Source organism: Batrachochytrium dendrobatidis, assembly GCF_000203795.2.
Source record: "Batrachochytrium dendrobatidis JAM81 unplaced genomic scaffold BATDEscaffold_18, whole genome shotgun sequence".
Classification (NCBI taxonomy): domain Eukaryota; kingdom Fungi; phylum Chytridiomycota; class Chytridiomycetes; order Rhizophydiales; genus Batrachochytrium; species Batrachochytrium dendrobatidis.
The window spans coordinates 128636-147263 of NW_006281116.1; the positions used below are offsets into that span (position 1 = coordinate 128636).

Below are 18628 nucleotides of genomic sequence, written 5' to 3' on the forward strand. Positions count from 1 at the left end.
ATCGCTATTTTTGGTTTGGATTCAACTTTCTCCACAACCAGCAAACAGCATCGTTGGGAGTGGTGGTATGTCCAGTTCTGTGCAATACCTTTTTGGTAATGTTGACGAAAAGGGAAACTTGGATAAGGATGTTTTAGATGAGGTAATCGACTGCTATTGGTGTGGGCTTCTCTTTCATGCAAACTACTTCAAATCTCGTCTGCAGCAACTAGATCATATACTGATAGTACTGCATCTATGTTAGTGTGTTTTTGCTATTAGATTTCGTTCATATCAAATTATACTTTAATTTTGGCTTCAGTTTTTAAATATATGTATATGGAAATCTCGAATCTATGCAGCGTTTTGATTATTTTGATCTATCCATACATGGACAGTGTTTGTCAATGTCATTTCCAGTCATGGCACTAACCGCTGTTTTTAAAAAATAGGATCTTCGAGAAACTCTTAATTCAAGAGAAGCAACAGAGTATTTGGATCGAATCTTTACCAGTGTTTTAGAAATTGATGATAGCTCGACAGGAAATGCTGCAGATAATGCATTTCGAGTTCAACCAGCTGCAGATGCTGTGGATTATTCAAATTTTCAAGAGCTAGCTGATGATCAATCTTCTACTGCTTTATTACCTCAATCACAAGAATCTGTTCAAGCACATTCATCCTATCCAGTACCTTTTCAACCTTCGGGATTCCCTGCTCCATTTTCACTCCAGCAGACAGTCAATATTCAGCGAGCAACAGATCTTCAAGATGATTATGATGATGATGGGGATACTGCTCAGGAAGATCAACATACATCCCAATCTCAACCAGCGCAATCACAGTTCATGCCAATGATTCCAATCTCAACTATCCAGCCATTTCAAAACATTGCTTCGTCTGTACCATCTTTACCAAACATACCACAAATTATGCCATTTATGCCTGTATTCCCAACAGTAAACTTAAACCTTTCTCAAATACCTATACAAGCACCGGCAAAAGTGTTTACAAAGGAGCAATTAGCCAAACTGTTTCCTGGATATGATCAAGGAAGACTTCGGTTTTCACAGCTTTTTGCTGGAAAGATATCCAAACGTCCAACTCACTTGCGTACAGATATTTCAAAAAAACGTATGCTATACTTGAAGTTTTTTGATTTCCGAGTAAATTTTTGTATACTATGTTGATTAATCAATTGGATTGTTTTGCTATTTATATAGTTCGAAAAGATCAATTTTATGATGTAATGCGTGACGACAGAGATTTATTTGTAAAATGTATTCCAACACGGCTTCCAATAGAGTCGTACAAGCAACCTTTGCCAGATCATAGTACTGATAATGTAGTTGCAGTATCCGAAGTAGTTGAATCTGAAAAGTTGGAATCCAAAATAAGCGTAGTCGATGACCATCTTTTGGCACCTGTCATGCTAGAGTCGTGGGAGGAAAATATTGTTTGGGATATCAATGACAAAGATGAGGATGTGCCTATGGACTTTGAGATGCCTATCAGAAGGTATGTCTACGAATATACATCTAGTTCACTTTTAACAAATGCTGTTTATTTTGCTAAAATATCATTTTTTGTATTGGCAATTTAGAAAGGATCGAGCTCGATTTAGAAACACCCATTTAGACAAGGACGATTGGCTTGAGGCTGTTGTGTTTGATGAAGACACTCCATCAGTCAAAGTTCCCTTTCATCTTGACGATCCACGACTCGTTATATCAAACGAAACCCTTGTTGGTATTCAAAAGCGTGCAAAAAATCCACCTGCTTCACAGTCACTCTTTTACAAACAGCGCGTACGTATTAGCTTGATGCATTTTTTGTTTTAGCGGAAAATGCACTGATTACTGATTTACTGTCATATTCTTGTATTTGTATACTATAGCCTGATGGAAAACTTATTGATCGATTTAATATATCAGAGGACTGGCTTTATGAAGTCACAAAACCAAGAACTGCGCGTGTTCGTCAAACACATGGTCCTGTTAGCATTCAGCACTCGCTTCCTGCCATCAAAATGCATCCTCAATATGTAAATTTTATTTTGTTTAGTTGACGATTTGTCATTTTATGCAACTGTAGTAACCTTGATTTATATATACAGCTGAAACCTTTGCTGCAACTTCGCGAACTCCGGTCATTCCATCGCCCTGCATTTAAATTCATAATTGGCGAGGTCGTTCAATTTTCTCGACCAAAAGCAGTCAAAAAACGGCCCAAAGAGATTGATCCTTCTGATCTTATGCGAACTCCAAAAGATATCAGTCTAAGAGATACTTCTAAATTTGTTCTTGTGGAGTATTCTGTATGTATTTATAAAGAGCTGGTGATTTTTTGTGCTTTTACTCCAACCATTGAGCTAATTATTTTTTATCGATGTTCAATATTGGAAATTAGGAAGAGTATCCTCTGCTGATGCAAACAGTCGGTATGGCCAGTTTGATCTACAACTACTATCGTAAAAAGGACGAAAAGGATAATTTTGTTCCAAAGGTAAACTACCAAAACGCATTTTTAGTTGCTGCCTTGAAATTGATTGATTCACAGCTGCTGTGATTGAAACTGAACTAGATGAACAATGGCGGCGCATACATTCTCGAGTCTGTTGATGCATCACCTTTCTTTGGATTTGGTGATGTCAGACCTGGTGAAACAAGACAAGTCTTGTATAATAATTTATTGCGAGCGCCTATTTTCCCACAAAATGCTGCACCTACTGATTTTTTGATGATAAGGTGAGCTGTGTATTATATCTATACTGGGTTACGCTGTGCTAACCATACTGCTCATTGCATTTAATTATGCAGACACTCGTATCACGGAAAAGTAAAATACTTTATTCGGGATATTCCAAATATGTACAGTGTTGGTCAAATCTTTCCTGTGCAAGAAGTTCCTCGTCCTCAAGCTCGGAAAATCACACAGTCTCTCAAACAGCGATTGCAGGTTGGCCGATTGTGTTTGGCGTTTTTAGCTATATTGCCAACTAAAACCGCTTTGAATTGTACATAGGTGGTATCATTTCGACTTATGTGGAAGGACCCATTTAGACGACTGAGGTTTGACAGAATGAAAAAGTTTTTCCCCATGTTTTCCGATCTCCAGATTCGTCAAAAGCTCAAGGTATTGTGCCTCAAACCATGCCTATATTTTATTATATTGGTATCTGCAATAATTTACACCATAAGCTACTCTTGTTGAATTTAACTTTTCGTATCAACTTGCTTGGTTTTGGTTATTAGGAGTTTGCGCAGTACTTGAAAAAAGGTGAAAATACCGGATGGTGGAAATTGAAAAGCAGTGTCAAATTGCCAGATGAAGATGGAATCCGAAAAATTATTACGCCAGAACAGGTAGGCTTGTGATAATTTGATTTATTTGGGCTGTTTTATTCTCAATTGAATATACTAACCATTTAAGCAACGGATATGTAGGTATGTCTTTACCAAAGCACATTAGTTGGTCAGCAACGACTTCGCGATGCTGGTTATGGCAATGATGATCTTTTGGATCTTCAAAACGAGGAAGATGAATCTACATTGGACATAGAAGTCCAACTAGCTCCATGGGTCACTACAAAGAATTTTGTGATTGCAGCATCGGTAATGTGTATATTTTATTGGCGCTTCAAAACATATCCGTTATGTAGTATGAAATTGCTAACCATGCCAATACATTACAGGGAAAGGGAATGGTGAGGCTTTTTGGACGCGGAGATCCTACTGGGTGCGGAGAAGGGTTTAGCTATATTCGTGCTTCTATGAAGGAGATGTTTTTCAAATCCGGTCTTTCAAACGAAACTAAAAATGGTGAGTAATCCATGGCAAGATATTGGATTAGAGTGTTGGTTGAGCATTGATTTTATTGCATAGTATTTACCTTGTATAATTTTGCATTTTTCACTTTTAGCCTTTATTAATGCAAAAGCCCAGGCAACTTTCCACAAGTACTCTATTGCTGAGCAACAAAAGGAATACAAAGAAGAGGTTAGTGTACACCTTGGCTTTACCAAAACCGATTTTGATTTTGGATATTGATTATGGCTTCTAATACATTGTTGTTATAGATTGATCGCATCTGGACAAAGCAGCTCAAGTCTCTTAGTTGTACCACAATTCCTGAAGATACTGATCCTGCCGATGCAGAACTTGAAAATATGAGAAGTAGCAAGCGGGTATGAAGTTTGATTTGAAAAAGAGTACTGGCATTTTTTGTAATTAGTCAGCCATCTGAATATATGTGATTTATTATTTTGGTATGTAGAAATTAGAGATTGAAGAGGAAAAGGAGCGTCGTAGACAATATGGCTACAATGATGCATCCTCGCCTGCACCATTTTCTCCACCATCCATGCGCAACGATAATAGTAAGGCATATATCTGTACTATAGTTTATAGTGCAAACTGTGATGATTGCATTAACGGTTTGTTTTAATGATAGATCAATACTCGGATGTTGAAGATGAGGATGCGGGTTCGATGATGGGAAGCACACTTGCCGGAAAAAATAAAGTGCTGGTTATTTCAAGAATGGTAAAATAATATGTGCTTGCGAATGTCAACCAGCTTGCTACCATGTGCATTTGTACTGAGCTAATTGCTGAATATTGTTTAAAATTACAACTCCATTGACTTGTATCTGCAGATCCGTAACGACCAAGGCGAGCTAGACTGGAAATCAGAAGTCATTACTGATGGACGTGTAATTAACGCATATCTTCGACATCGAAGCATTATTGAAAAAATAGATGAAGGAGATGAAAAGTGAGTAAAATTAGCCACTCTGGCTCTTTATATATATACTTGTATTGATGATTGCTTTATGTCTGTGTTGATTGCTGATACTATTTTATTATTGGTCAGCTTTGACATTTCCCTTTTGTCCGAGGAAGAACGCCGCGAGCTTAGGCAACGAAAAACGCGCGAGCATGTTGCACAACTTCAAACTAAACTTGGCAATAAACCAATCTCTGGCAACCCTAACGAAGCTGCACATTCTTCCTCTGTAGCCCCTGACTTAGATGCCAACGTTTTAGCAGAACAGCAGCCATCACGGTCATTGGCTGGTGCTAACCCCGAGTCCACATCTCAAACGCAATTACATTTACAAACTCAGCCGTTAAAAACGATTCCACCTGTGATTTTAAAGTTAAATTTAGGTAGGTGTTTGGTTTTGCACATTTTACCTGTATGTATATCATGTTCCGTGTATACTCAGATCATAATAAACATTAGGCAATTCCTCTTCAGTACCAACTTCTGCACAATCAAATGCCTCTTTACTCCCTGAACCGACAGTAATTGCTATAGACCAAACCACTATTTCTTCTCGTAAACGACGCACAATTGATTTTCATGGCACAAATTCTCAGCCAACCAAGGCTGCTCGTAGAGGAAGTCCAAAAATCGAGCTTTCAAACATCCTAGAAACCATTATTATGAAACTTGTTGGTACTTCTGGAGCAGAGCCTCTCTGTCAGCCTAATAAGGCAGACGACTATGCAAAAATGATAGCAAACCCGAAAACACTTGACCAAATTCGCAATGACGTTCGCAATTTCAAGTACAAAAGCCATATTGATTTTTGTGCAGACATTGAATTGGTTTTAAAAAACTGTATAATGTATTATGGATCCGACCATCCACTTACTGCTGTTTCTCGCCAACTGGTTGCTCAAGTTAAAGATTACATTACAGAGGTATATTTTGTTGTTTATTTGGCATGTTTTTGAAATACCTTGGTGTGTATTAGGAAAACAGCCATCTAACCGATTAACGTTTGTTTTTGCTTAGCATGAAAAGGATCTTGTTTTTATTACTTCTGCTATGGCTATGAAACTAGCATCAGCAAATATTCCCGCGTCATCTATAGCCACTGGTGACGTTCTCCATTCTGAAGACACGACTGATTTTGATTCAGTCATTGGTAAGCCTGCAACGCACCAACGTTCAAGCATGTCCACGGCGCATGTACTTTCAGCTCAGCCCGAAACCACTTATTCCACTTTTGATGTCAAGAACGAACCTGATGTAGACATTGAATAAAATTATGTGTGATTTATTCTATCCTTTATTGCAGCTTTTTGCAGTTTTTTTAAAATGATTTAATGTAAATCCGCCACTATTTTTGAAGTAAGGTGCAGTTGTTCCTCAAACCTTCCATGAAATGCATTGGCCATGTAATAGAATGGAGCTTCAACCTCTGTGTTTGTTGCCTAAGAGAATACAACGAATATGATCAATATTATGGTTTTAGATGAATAAAATAAACACTCGATCGTTTACTTTGATTTAGGTTCAAAAAGTGAGAATAAACTATTGACATTCTAATGCTTGTACTTACCGCAGCACATTCAAAGTAAACCAAATTATGCTGTTTTGCGTACTCTTCTCCTTCCTGCTGAGTTACTTGTCTACGTAAGGACTGATCTGTCTTGGTTGCAACAAGAATTCCTAGTATATTAAACCACCGTGTATGTGGCAGTCGGGTAAAACAAATTCAAAATCATGTCAAGCTTACATAAATTGGAAATAGTTTTTGTATTGATTTGATATCAAAAAATAAATAAGAATTTTAGGTATACCATTGCTTCCACGAAGATCCTTGATTGACTTGATAAACTGGCTCCATTTTGGCAAAGCCTTGAATGATTCCGAGTTGGTGGTGTCATACACGAGCATATACGAACTAGCCTGTCTGCACTATCAAGACATTTGAACATTGGACGAAATTAGTGTTGATCAAATGATTTAAACTCCATTCATTATATGATATGTAGCATACATATTTTGAAAGGTATTCTTGAAACACGTCATGTCCTGCCAGATCGTAAATAAAAAGCTCGACAGTAACGTTGGTATCGGGAATATTCACGGGTTTGATGCATACATCCACATGGATAGTCTTGTCGCATGATACGTATATTTGATATATGCAAGTTGAGGATAATTATATTTTACAAAATTGAGTAGCATAAATTGAAACTCGAGCAACTGCAATTTTGAAAACCATTTACCATGCTATAGGTTTTTGGAAACTGACTTCCATCGCTATGAAACGTCTGCACTAAAGCTGTTTTTCCTACAGATGCATTGCCTGTAAAGTGAATTGCAAGATTATTTTTTTCAGTTACAAGATATTTGGACAAGATGGTTGTTTGAAAACTCGGGCTAGAAATGTAAAATTCATATACCTAACACGAGGCACTTGTTTCGAAGAATAAGTTTAGAAGCCATGATGTAGATAGTATCAATACAGTAAGTTGTTGCGTTGGGTACAAGTAGGTTGGAATGCAAGATGGTGTAAACTTTATTCTACTCGAAAAACTCCGACGCTCAACTTTAGATTTAAACTCGCCATTTACAGCATTCGACTACATTGAATTCAACCTTGATTTGACGTATATTTTGCAACACATTCATGGCAGCAGCAATACATCAGGTTATAGACCACCACATGGCTTCTGTAAATAATGGACAGACCACAAGCTGTGAGGAGTGGTTAATGCTGCGAGTCGGGGCGGTTCCCCGCAACTCACTTGGATGGTTCAGATGTGGAGTGGGATTTTATAACAAAAAGGAGTTCACCAAGGCCATCGAGTGTTTTGAAAAAAGCGTACAGCTTGATCCTATGAATGTAGGTTTGGGTCAGAATTGATTAAACTAGCATAAATGAGAACCATTCATTTACAAGGCTGATGATTTTTGGTTTACATTATTCTTTAAACGACAACGTTTCCATGCACTCTCGTCGGTAAATAGTACAATGCTTACCAGATTATGGCTCGAGCCTGTATTGCCGTCAACAGTAAGCGTAGTTTTTTGGCCCAATCTGACCATCAATGGATGGAATATGTCTGGTGTTGATATGTTTAGCATGTTCCAATACTTGAATGTCTTTGAATTGTATAGGAAAAGACGATGCCATCAATGCATTAAAGCAATCTGTATCGTTGGATAATCCTTCCGATTGGCAAGTGTATTGCCAGATCTTGACAAGTTTGCCCGATTGAAATTTTATCTCGACAAGATTTGAATATGTAATGCTAACTCTAACACTTGACAATCAAACGGTATCTTTACATTCGACTTCACCTCTATAAATGGATGACCTTGATCATAATATAATTGTATTTGGCGGCATATCAAACGCTGGACAACACAAACCAGGCAACTGCTGGTTGAATTGACTTCAAATAAGGAATAAATATATGGAGCTAATAAGGACGATATCTTGAATTAAAATCTGAATCTTTGTGGTTTGGACGTCGAATATGAGATGGGTTGAACTGTGCATTGTAATAGCGTTCATCTGAATCGTGTTTTACAGGTTCTGTTCGTGATGCCTTGAGAGGATCCAAAAGCTCTCGAGTTCGTTGTTTCTCCTTTGCTTCTCTTTGTAATCGCTCCTTTCGTAGTTCTTCAATAGTCAAAGTGTTTGAACAACTCGAAATTTCTCCAGATTCATGCGACTTTGGTTTGGAAACTTTAAAAGTCGAGTGATCGTGTACATCAGTTTTCTTTTTTTTGGACAAGTATCTTGCCATGTCTTGAACAGGATCCATTTGTTTCTTTTTCTGTTCATCCTTTCTACTGCGACTCTCACTAGATTCAAAAAGTCAAAACTGAATCAAGATATTCCAACAATAAAGTAAATCCAGTAGTCAACGCATTCCAAAACAGAATAATAAGCTTACAGATCTGCAGGCCTGACAGACTTTTCTCGTCGAGATCTGCCATAATCCATGTCTGCATACCATGGAGTCTCCTTCTTTCCATCCCGAGTTTCTCCCAGATAAACTGTCAGTTTTCTTTCCCACTTTTTCTTTTCAGCCAGCTTCTCTGCATCCAGTTCTTGGTTGGTGGTATGATGGAGTGGCTAGTTTCCGATATATATTGAGCTAAACCAGACACCGATGGATTCCTTCTCAACACATCAAGAGTCCAGATAACGTACCTTGCTTTTGCGATGATCTGAATCAGTACGGTGGTGAGATGACGAACCAAAAGGTTCTTTATGATCATTGGATAGCTCGGTAACTGTGTTGGTTATACCGGAACGACTTATTGCTCTAGCTCGTAGTGTTTCCAGTCGAATCTCTTGTTCCTAACACATTCCAGATTCACCATCAACACATATTCGCTACTCATAAAGCCAGCAAGTGTCACTGCATCAAGTCATGAGATGGCCAAGAGGTTACATACCGCTTTGGTTGCTCGTTGATGCTTGCTCTCTCCTTTCAACTCTGCCTGACGCTCATCTTGTCGAACTTTTTCAATGTTTTTTTGGCTGTATACATTCCAACTAGCGATACACAATAACAAGCGTTCAATCACTCTGTATGCAAGTACAATGTTCATGCAGCTGTTTGGATCCTGTAAACTGTTGCTTTACCTTTTATGTGGAAGCAGATTCAGTTTTCCCATATCCTGATAGTCGCTGGGTTGAGTTCAAGTTTTTGTTGATGGAAAGCAAGAAACCATCTTGACCATCCAAAATAGTGTATCGTTGGCACTCATCAAATGTAGTTTGTATTAAAGCTTATAATTATCACTCAACTGTAAACTCAAAGCTCTTGGAAGATCTTCACTAGGATTAGAAATCCAATACTTGAACACATGAGCTGCATTGCAGAGATTTAAAGCCAATCCATTTATCTCAATTATCAAAAAGTTTAAATCCGAAACTGTTTTTATTCAACCGACAAGACACAATCGTAAAACATTCAATTCATAAGAATAGATTGGCTCATTGTGCAAGTTGAATATTGAAATAAAATAACAAATCAAGCAAACTCGAGGTAGTGCAAGAAAAGTTGAAGGTAATCAATGGAACTGAGATTCGGTCACACCCTTTCCCATGGCAGCAGTGGATGCTACGCCTCCTTGAACAGTTTTGACTAGAGTAAGCGGTGAGATTGGCGTTGACGCAAGTGGAGATTCCAATCCGTTCAATCGATTAGCTTGTGATTAAACACCCAATTGAGAATATACTTTTCAATGGTTATTACAAAAACTTACTTAGATTGTCATAGTATTCAGCACCAGACCACTTTTGGTGTGCGAGCGTCTCGACGTTGTTGACACGTTCCTCACGTTGGATCGTTTGAACATATGCAAGCATTCCTCGCTTGGCATAGTCGCGAGCAAATACATCGGTAATAAGAGCATTTGAATGAAACTGGAAAACAATCAAGATGTAGAAATGTAAGTGTGTGTCCAAAGCAAACGTGGCTGTTTGAATAGAATCTAAACGTAACAAGAGCAGTAGTAATCTATTCAAATAGAACCATTCACAATAAAACTTACTCCACCAAGCGTGATAAACTGCCAAGTAAACCCAAGTTTAGCGAGATCACCAATAAAACTGGATATTTTTTCATCAGACATGCCAGCAGCATCCCAGTTGAAGGAAGGAGACAGATTGTAGGAAAGCATGGCTTCAGGAAGCACTTTGTGCACACCTTCAGCAAACTGTTTAGCTTGTTCGTAAATGGGTTTTTTAGTTTCCATCCAAATGAGATCAGCATACTTGGCATAGGCACTACCACGAGCAACGCATGCAGGCGTACCACCTTGGTAGCGATAGTAACCCTCACGAACACGGGGTGCGTCCCAATCAAAATGGGGATCTACACCCAAGCTTTTTGCAAGCGCACGAGCATCACTATTGGAGAGGGAAGCAGCCTTTGCAGTAAAGTCTGCACACATGGAACTTTTTCCAGAAGCATTGAGTGCCAAGACAACAGCTTCATGGTAAAGCATTATATTGGCATTTTTGAGCCATTCAGTCTCGACAGCTTGTAATTCATTACCAGTTTTTCCAGAACCTTGAGCAGCTATCATGACAGTAGCCAATGGTTTTAGATCAGGATTGGTAGATCCAAGGATAAAGTAATGATCGCGAGTGTCAATAGTGGAAGTAAGCAGAGTTGCAGCTTCGGCATCCGTTCGAGCAACAATCAGATTGTCAACACCCATGATGTCAAATTGCAGACGAACAGCAATCAAACGGTTAATGTGCTCCATGATGGGAACCAGAACCTTGCCAGCCATATGGCCGCATTTTTTAGTGCCTGGAGCTTGATCTTCCAAATGAATTCCAGCAGCACCACGCTCTACAAACATTTTTGCAAGTTTCATGATAGCAGTGATGCCACCGTGGCCAGTATCGGCATCGGCAATAATGGGACGAAGAAAGTCGGTATAAGGAAGCTTGGCACGAACTTCGGGAGTCGAGGTCAGACGACATTCACGTTGTTTGCGATCATGAAACAGCTGAGCCAAAAATAAGTGCTCCACCTTGTTGGGAACAGTGTCCTGTATGCAGCGCAATATGGAACAACAATATCAAATATACGAGTATTTTTGAAATGAGAATAAAGCTTTATATCGAGTCGTTTGTAATATAATGCAGATATCGATTGATATCAAGCAATACTTACCATAGGATAGTCAGCAAGATCAGGACCAGGCTCGTTGGAAGACGATGCAGTGGAAGACGACTGCCATCCTGACACGTAAATGGTGTCGAGGTATTTACCCATTTGGATGACCTGAACAGGATCCAGAGCACCGTAGGTAAAAGAAGCGGTTTTATTAGCCTTGTGGTTCTGCAACAGATTCCATAGTTTTTTTGCTTGATGATTCGAAGGGTAAGCAACAGGAAGAGTTCCTCTTTTGCTGACAACTTTATTAGACAGGACGGCCAACAGCAAAGAACAAATTTGGCCATGAAAGCCGGTACGAATGCAGAGTCAGTAAATTATTATTGAAATGAAGCATGCAGTCAGTAAAGTATTATTGGAATGAAGTAGGAATTTGGAGTCAAGAGAGTAGCTTAATCATGAAAATGCAAGCGAATCCATGTTGCCATTTACACATGTGAAAGTGAAAAACATGGCAAGCCAAAATACACAAGACTGGACATGCAAGTGTCGACTTGATTCAATGCTCATGTTGTCCTACTGCAACCCTGGAACCAGACTCACCATCAGCAGCAGAGTAAGGACGAGTAACAAGTCGGAAACGGTCACTAGCCCACCACTGTTCTACTTGTAGAACTTCTTGGTCAAACGCATGTTGTTCTTCAGTCAGCTGGGCAGGAGTTAGTGCAACAGACATGATATCAATGGTGGATCTTGGCTTAGAATTGAAAGTTATTTTTATCAATTTATAGTTGTGTAAAGTCACCTGGCAATCACCAAGATTTGCTCAAGAATTGTTGAATCGTTTATTATTGGAAATCGCATTTGACAATTCTATGAAGCCAAATTCATAATAGTCTTCTTGACAACACTGCTTGAGTTGATCAGATTCATTCCTGTGCTACGCAATGCACTAGGAATCATTCCTCCAAATGCTCGTGCTACTCCATCAACTGCTGCTAGCATTCCAACTCCTTTTGCAAACCGATCGCGTCCATAGGCTTCACAAACGCTACTCGATCCTACATCACTACCGTGCTGGCTTCCTTGTTCAATAGCTTTGCAAAGTGACTGTGCATCAGCTAATCCCAAATTAAGTCCCTGTCCTGCCAGTGGATGGATTGTGTGCGCTGCATCTCTGTTATTTCATTTGTAGTGTGTCATCAAATCAGCTGTCACATTTCGATCATCCTTATCAAGTCAAGGTCAATAGTGGATGCAGTATATTTACCCAACAAGTGCCGTTCGAGTACTAGTATATGATGTGGAGTTGCGAAGTCGCAATGGAAAAGGTGCACGACTGTATGGCTGAACTCCAATAACACGCAATGCTTTTCTACTTTCCCCAGATTCAGATCCAGATCCAGATGAACGTTCGAGTCCCCATGCAATCTCATCTTTGAGATTCACTGAATCATCTATAGATCCATCTGGATGTAACTGATCACATGCAAACTGTAGATCTTGGAGTGGGTTATGAAAGGCACAATTGACAAACTCGACAAAATGAGCATCCGACATTTTCTTGAATAGCGATGCAAGGTGTGGAGTGGTAGACCATACTAATGAAGCGTATCCTTTTGCCAGCTAATCAACCGCAACAGTTCATGCAATACATGTTGGTTACAGTATAGAAAACAACTCATTAAAATAGTATTACATACAGGAAGCATCGCAATGGGTCCAGTTGGCAAAAATCGTTGCCACGCAGTGTCATTGTCAGACGCACTATCATCAACCTGTAGTGTTGCTACTAGACCATGCATGTTGTAGTCCCACCCAATCGATTCAATTCCTGCAAACTCTCTGACTTTTGAATTCATTCCGTCTGCTCCAACCTAGTATACAGATTACGCGCATGTTAAATCATCTAGGCATCTAATAGAAATGAAACTACTTTACCAATACATTCCAAAGTTATACATACCAACAACTGACATGAAAACTGATGTCCATTGTTTAACACCACTGTAGGAACTCCAGAGAGTGCGTCTGCTGAAATATCTGTAACAGTAGAAGAATTAAAGATGGTGATTGAAGGTGTCTGCGAGACTATTTGTGCCAAACTTGCTTGAATGAGATGATTTTGAACTATCCATCCAATTGCAGGCTCTCCATGTGGTTTTAAATCTACTTGAGATGAGTCTGCATCAAATGCCATGACTCCATCAGATGATGCGTCCCATACATGCATTTTAGTGTAGGGGTGTTTTACCAAAATACGATCCCATACACCAATCTCTACAAAAAAAGGTTAATCTCCTGGTCAGATTGTAAAAAATAAAAGTGGATTCATAATGGCATGCATTCAGATCGATGCGACTCACGATCAAGAAACAGGGCCGATCCACGAGTTATGGAGCTGACACGATTTGCAAACTGTCCAGGCATCAGCACAGGTGATTTAAAAAGATCGCCAGCTTCAATCAAGGCAATTCGTTTTCCAGAAGAATAGGGTGATTGTGCTAGTATAGAATACAATTCAAAATGGATCAAAATGGATCAAAATGGAAATCTTTAAGCAGACAATTGTCCATAAATGACCTTGTGAACACTGAACTCATTCAATAAGGATTCAAGTAAATGCATACCCATTGCACAGGCAGCAGCAGTCCCAATGATTCCTGCTCCAACAATACATATATCAAAATGGTCGGTAGGCACGCCAGTGGTTGCTGATGAACTTAAGCATGCGGCAGTGGGATGCTTGAATTGAGAGAGTTGGCAAGATCCAACATTCAACCCAAAGATAGAATCAGCACCATACAGTGTGAGTCCAAACTGATTGAACAGAGTTGGCTTGCAGATTGCCATTCTTGATACGATGCGACTTTGTTTGGCCCATTTTCCCAGCATAGCGTTTGGCTATTTTTGATGAAAACTCGATAATAAAAAGTTTCAATTCTTTACAGTTTGACAGGTTGAGCGCGAGTTGGGTTTCTGCCAATCTTCAAGCCAACAGCAGAACATCGTATTAATACATTGGAATACATTTACGTTGAACAAGACAAATGAATTCACTAAAGAAATCTGGACTGATCAATCCATCATCTGTAACTGCACACATCCAACATCAACCCACAACTACAAAGGCATCGGCTCATACTGCACTTGATCATGCACTTAAATCCCACAAACTACAGGAACAGTACAAAAAAGAAGAGTTGTTTTGTCGAATGAAACTATCCGAATATCGTACTATGGTGCAAGAACGAGACCAATTAAGACAGGATCTCGACAAGATTCATCAGCATATCCAAAAAAGCATTACACTAGATCAGCTTTCTATCCAAAATGCTAAACAACTTTTAGAATTAGATCGATATCCAAATCTCCCCATAGGCGATCTTGCCTTGTATGTAAATAACGCATTAAGCGATTTAGATGTACAGATATCTGATGCAACTCTCCAGCACCACATTCAGTCCAAAGTACATCGACTTTATCGTAAAAAGGTAAATGATTCATTCTTCCTAATCTCCTGCTCATACAGAGTAGATAGAATTGGTGGGTTCATTCAAACAGCTCGAGTCCATACACATGTTGGTGTTTCAGCTTTATAACAGGTTGTTTGACTTAAATTTTATGGTTTTCGCTATATTTAGAAATGGAAACATCGACAAAAAACCAAACTGCATCACAAAAAGTTGAACGACAAAGCAACGGATACATTCAAGTCAGATCAACTTGAATCTGATTCAACATCACAAACTACTACTCTATATCAAAACATAAATTCAAAAAGCATCAGCCGTTCCACGATTGATCGCAAATGCAATGACTTGAAGAAGCAGTGCGATGATGTCAAGAATAAGTTAAAGGTGATTGAGAATTTGCTTGAATTGTCAAACAGTCGACCATTACAAGATGAATCTTGCAATAATACAAAAACTGGATCAGCATCTACTAAAAAACTGCAGCCAATCAAAGATTCGACCGAAAAACGAATAAAACAATTGCATCAAATCTTGACTCTAGCACGTCAATTCATCTTCACTGCATCCCAAAGTTCCTATGCACAACCAACTCGATCTGCTTTTAAATCAACACTCAAGAAAAAAACGAATAGCCAGTTTTTTGGTCAGGCGCAGCTGTCTTTTAAAAATTTGATACATATACGGTAAGAGATTGATCACCATATGCTTGCGCTACTTTAGAATGATCAACTCACTCGTCCTAAACGGTTGCTTAGGTCGCAATGGGATGCATGCATTCAACACATCCCCGAATCTTACAAGGCATCTCCAATACCTCTAGGGTGGATTAAACCCAGCCCACCATCATCATCTGATTGGGCAGCAACACTTGCATGATATTCATATCTCTTAATTCTTCAAGCCCTAACCATATACCAATTTAAAACTAACAAGTGGCTCAATATTAAAAAATTGCAAAAAATATGCATGCATTCGAGATTTCGTAATAGAAAATATAAACTCAACAAATCGCATTTGTCCTATTTTTTCCCAAGAAGGTTATTTTTACTGCCGCCCCTACTATAAAAATAGGTCAGCATATTTCCATTTAAACCTAGGCATTAGATTGCAAGAATAACCACTCGAAAACAGCACATCTAATTCGTCTATAGCGCAACATATTCAAAACCAGCAACTTACGTAATAGCAAGCTCATTCACAGATTGTTCCTCAGTTTCAACAGCACGACGAAGGGCCTCAAGTTCCTCCATCATTTTTTGTCTAGTATTGTTTAAAGCGTCCTCACGTTCACTACGACATAGTTAGTTGTCGCAAAAAACCCCAATTTATTGAAAACAATATATGTTAGTATAGTTCAAACAGTCAAGAAAATTGGTCATGTCAAAAGTGTTTGGCTTACCGGAGGTTCAGTTCCTTTTCGCGAACCTTGGCTACAAATCTCTGACGCATATCATCCTCCTTGCGCTGCATATCCTCAGCAAGAGAACGCTTGGCAGTGTCAACGCGAGTTTCATAGTAATCATCACAGGCAAGGAATGACTCTGGACGTTGGTTTCCGCGGATTTTAATACCACGATACTGCGAATAGTGGACAGTATGGGTTGTATCAATGAGATCTTGCATGTTGGTTCTTTATGCAAAAATCCAAATTTACAATTTTAAAAAGATGAGTCAGTGTTTCAAGTCCCTTGCAAATTGGCATGAAGAAACACACGATACCATGCACAATGCAACAATACTGACCTGATCAAAAGCTCGCGAAGATGAACAAAGTCACAGTGAGCTGGATTTTCAACTAAATATACCAGTATTCAAAGCATGAGTCTATTGTCAATCATCTAATCTAAAAAAATACAAACCTTCGACAGTGCCCCATCTATAGGATCTGCCGCGAACTTCCTTTCCTCCAACGTTGACAAGAGAGTCGCTTCCAATAACAGTAAAAGGAATATATCTCTCAATATTTGGAACAAAGTCGCGATCTTCTGCATGGTGATTGGGATAAACACGGATGTCATATGTACCAAAATCGCGTAAAATCTAGTTGAATCCCAAATACCAGTAGTTTAGATTTTTGTTATACATTTTTTGACAAGGATTGAGAGGTAAGCTGAGCTAAAATCTTACCGCTTGCTTATAGGCAATAGCCTCTTCTGGGGCTAATGAATCTGCCTTTCCAATAACAGGAACAACATTTACTTTGGCAGAGAGACGCTGAAGAAACTCCAGATCAAGATCGCGAAGACTAAAAATGCCAAACTTGATTAGAAACGGTTACAGTATGGTGCTGAAAACAAGTCATTTAAATCATTCGTTTAATAAACTTGCCGACTACCGCCAGTTGGGGGAAGAAAATACAAAAGAGCGTGCACACGGGTGTCGGGGATGTTTTGACGAACCTGCTGACTCTTTTCGGCGGCAAGATACTGGTCGTACTGTGAATCAATATAATTGATTATAGGTTCGAAGCTGTGGTAGATGAGCCACGAAATCAGTAGATTCAATTTAGTGCACAATAAAAAAGATTATTGCTTTAATATCCCAATCTAATCATGAAATGGATAAAGACATATCGTTTGAAAAATTGACTCACTTTGTTTCACGATTGAGTTGGTCGCCAAATCCAGGTGTATCAATGACAGTTAGCATCAAAGTTACTCCTTCTTCAGTCAACTCTGTACGTTGCATATGCAAACCAATGGTTAAATGTCAGTCACTAAGCATATATACAAAATACAGCCATGATGAAAGTGAATCTGTAGCCAAACTCCCAAGTCAGTGCAGATAGTTTGGTCAAACATTTCCAATAGTCAATGAGGGTTTGGAATTTAAACAGAAATGAGGCTTTTGTGGCGCTGCATTCTGAAGACTTGATAAAAGTCTAGAATGCAGCCATTCTAGTATCTTATTAAAGCCATATGCAGTCAACCTTGAACAATGATAAAGTAGAATAGACTAACAGAACAAACTCAGTGGTGAATGCATACCATAAGTGGTAGGATTGACAGTGACGGTTTTTGAAGCCGACAAATTCTTTTGTCCACGACCCTCACTCAGGTTAGTGTTGAATAGAGTATTAAGAAAGGTTGTCTTGCCCAGACCAGACTCGCCTGCATTGATTATCATTCATGAGTGACGGTTAGTCTATTATAAACATGCATGACACCATTGTCTTGTCAGTATCTTACCAACGACCATCAAATTGAACGTATAAGGCAGTCTTTTGGAGCGACGCACTCGCTGGATAGGCAGCTCAGAAATGCCAAGGGATTCATTGGGTCTTATAGCTACTGAGCGAGGGAGTTTCCATGGTCCTGGGTCTGGATTCTGGCCTCTGAATTGAAGAGCGTATTCCTGATAGCAACAGTAACCATCAGTAGTTGCAGCCACGATTTGTTGTAGGTTTGGTCGAGTATACAAGATACAGGTGGGATTAGCACAAAACAGTAATCAATCAAATGGTTATCTATCAGGAATGTAGCTGCTCATAGATCTAGATTGTCATCTACAATCCAAGTGCATCAAGAGTGGGTTTGTTGGGAGTGGCCTTCAATAAACTGGCAGTGTTTGTCGGGAATTGACACATGAAAGTTACTGCAACAACAGATTGTGAATTGATAGGAATCATGCAGTGACTTACAAGTGGCATGGATGAAGATGTCAGATGGAATGTTTGGCAGCAATTTGGTTCATGTTTAATATTTAAAGGCGACTCAAATTTACAGTCTGTCCACCATTTATACAGAGTCTGTCCACCATTGTTGATATGCAATTT

General features: G+C 39.1%; 8 protein-coding genes across 8 annotated transcripts; 3 read left to right on the forward strand and 5 right to left on the reverse strand.

The window, feature by feature from the left end:
• The first annotated feature begins 45 nt into the window (after positions 1–45).
• Positions 46–6062, forward strand: BATDEDRAFT_36239 (uncharacterized protein). Its single transcript, XM_006682795.1, has 21 exons — positions 46–142; positions 432–1113; positions 1203–1497; positions 1583–1787; positions 1877–2023; positions 2096–2296; positions 2389–2484; positions 2563–2726; positions 2799–2937; positions 3004–3114; positions 3234–3344; positions 3426–3593; positions 3674–3800; positions 3901–3977; positions 4058–4165; positions 4255–4357; positions 4432–4523; positions 4636–4754; positions 4854–5149; positions 5226–5689; positions 5784–6062. The coding sequence occupies exons 1-21, from the start codon at positions 68–70 to the stop codon at positions 6033–6035; spliced, it is 4032 nt and encodes a 1343-aa protein (XP_006682858.1). The 5' UTR covers positions 46–67; the 3' UTR covers positions 6036–6062.
• Positions 6063–6094: 32 nt separating this feature from the next.
• BATDEDRAFT_28390 (uncharacterized protein) lies at positions 6095–7226 on the reverse strand (the record flags this gene model as incomplete). Its single annotated transcript, XM_006682734.1, has 6 exons — positions 6095–6205; positions 6334–6443; positions 6575–6692; positions 6775–6894; positions 7007–7086; positions 7184–7226. 6 exons carry the CDS (start codon positions 7224–7226, stop codon positions 6095–6097), a joined length of 582 nt encoding a protein of 193 aa, XP_006682797.1.
• Positions 7227–7446: 220 nt separating this feature from the next.
• BATDEDRAFT_28391 (uncharacterized protein) lies at positions 7447–8002 on the forward strand (the record flags this gene model as incomplete). Its single annotated transcript, XM_006682735.1, has 3 exons — positions 7447–7626; positions 7752–7797; positions 7902–8002. 3 exons carry the CDS (start codon positions 7447–7449, stop codon positions 8000–8002), a joined length of 327 nt encoding a protein of 108 aa, XP_006682798.1.
• Positions 8003–8206: 204 nt separating this feature from the next.
• Positions 8207–9416, reverse strand: BATDEDRAFT_28392 (uncharacterized protein; the record flags this gene model as incomplete). Its single annotated transcript, XM_006682736.1, has 5 exons — positions 8207–8594; positions 8687–8868; positions 8947–9096; positions 9195–9294; positions 9385–9416. 5 exons carry the CDS (start codon positions 9414–9416, stop codon positions 8207–8209), a joined length of 852 nt encoding a protein of 283 aa, XP_006682799.1.
• A 238-nt stretch (positions 9417–9654) lies between these two features.
• BATDEDRAFT_18060 (isocitrate lyase 1) lies at positions 9655–12122 on the reverse strand. The gene is made up of 5 exons (XM_006682708.1): positions 11981–12122; positions 11435–11679; positions 10299–11309; positions 10011–10170; positions 9655–9889 (listed from the first exon to the last, which is right to left on the reverse strand). The coding sequence occupies exons 1-5, from the start codon at positions 12111–12113 to the stop codon at positions 9816–9818; spliced, it is 1623 nt and encodes a 540-aa protein (XP_006682771.1). The 5' UTR covers positions 12114–12122; the 3' UTR covers positions 9655–9815.
• Positions 12123–12250: 128 nt separating this feature from the next.
• Positions 12251–14230, reverse strand: BATDEDRAFT_92621 (uncharacterized protein; the record flags this gene model as incomplete). The annotated part of the gene is made up of 6 exons (XM_006682851.1): positions 12251–12554; positions 12648–13003; positions 13081–13254; positions 13344–13657; positions 13744–13881; positions 14008–14230. 6 exons carry the CDS (start codon positions 14228–14230, stop codon positions 12251–12253), a joined length of 1509 nt encoding a protein of 502 aa, XP_006682914.1.
• A 197-nt stretch (positions 14231–14427) lies between these two features.
• Positions 14428–15540, forward strand: BATDEDRAFT_28395 (uncharacterized protein; the record flags this gene model as incomplete). The annotated part of the gene is made up of 2 exons (XM_006682737.1): positions 14428–14871; positions 15022–15540. 2 exons carry the CDS (start codon positions 14428–14430, stop codon positions 15538–15540), a joined length of 963 nt encoding a protein of 320 aa, XP_006682800.1.
• Positions 15541–16425: 885 nt separating this feature from the next.
• On the reverse strand, positions 16426–18607 carry BATDEDRAFT_18064 (uncharacterized protein; the record flags this gene model as incomplete). Its single annotated transcript, XM_006682709.1, has 8 exons — positions 18015–18607; positions 17841–17910; positions 17447–17528; positions 17178–17322; positions 16981–17112; positions 16713–16893; positions 16597–16648; positions 16426–16483 (listed from the first exon to the last, which is right to left on the reverse strand). Coding segments are annotated over exons 3-8 (624 nt in total), but the record flags the coding sequence as incomplete, so codon positions are not given.
• Positions 18608–18628: the final 21 nt, after the last annotated feature.

Excerpts from the sequence above, each read along its gene's own strand:
- BATDEDRAFT_36239 (XM_006682795.1), top strand. The coding sequence starts at position 68 with ATGTCCAGTTCTGTGCAATACCTTTTTGGTAATGTTGACGAAAAGGGA. Across the intron at positions 3,594-3,673 it reads ATTTTGTGATTGCAGCATCG|GGAAAGGGAATGGTGAGGCT; the intron begins GTAATGTGTATA and ends AATACATTACAG. Across the intron at positions 3,978-4,057 it reads AAAAGGAATACAAAGAAGAG|ATTGATCGCATCTGGACAAA; the intron begins GTTAGTGTACAC and ends TTGTTGTTATAG.
- BATDEDRAFT_18060 (XM_006682708.1), bottom strand. The coding sequence starts at position 12,113 with ATGTCTGTTGCACTAACTCCTGCCCAGCTGACTGAAGAACAACATGCG. Across the intron at positions 11,310-11,434 it reads ATCTTGCTGACTATCCTATG|GACACTGTTCCCAACAAGGT; the intron begins GTAAGTATTGCT and ends CGCTGCATACAG. Across the intron at positions 9,890-10,010 it reads TGAATACTATGACAATCTAA|TCAAAACTGTTCAAGGAGGC; the intron begins GTAAGTTTTTGT and ends CGCTTACTCTAG.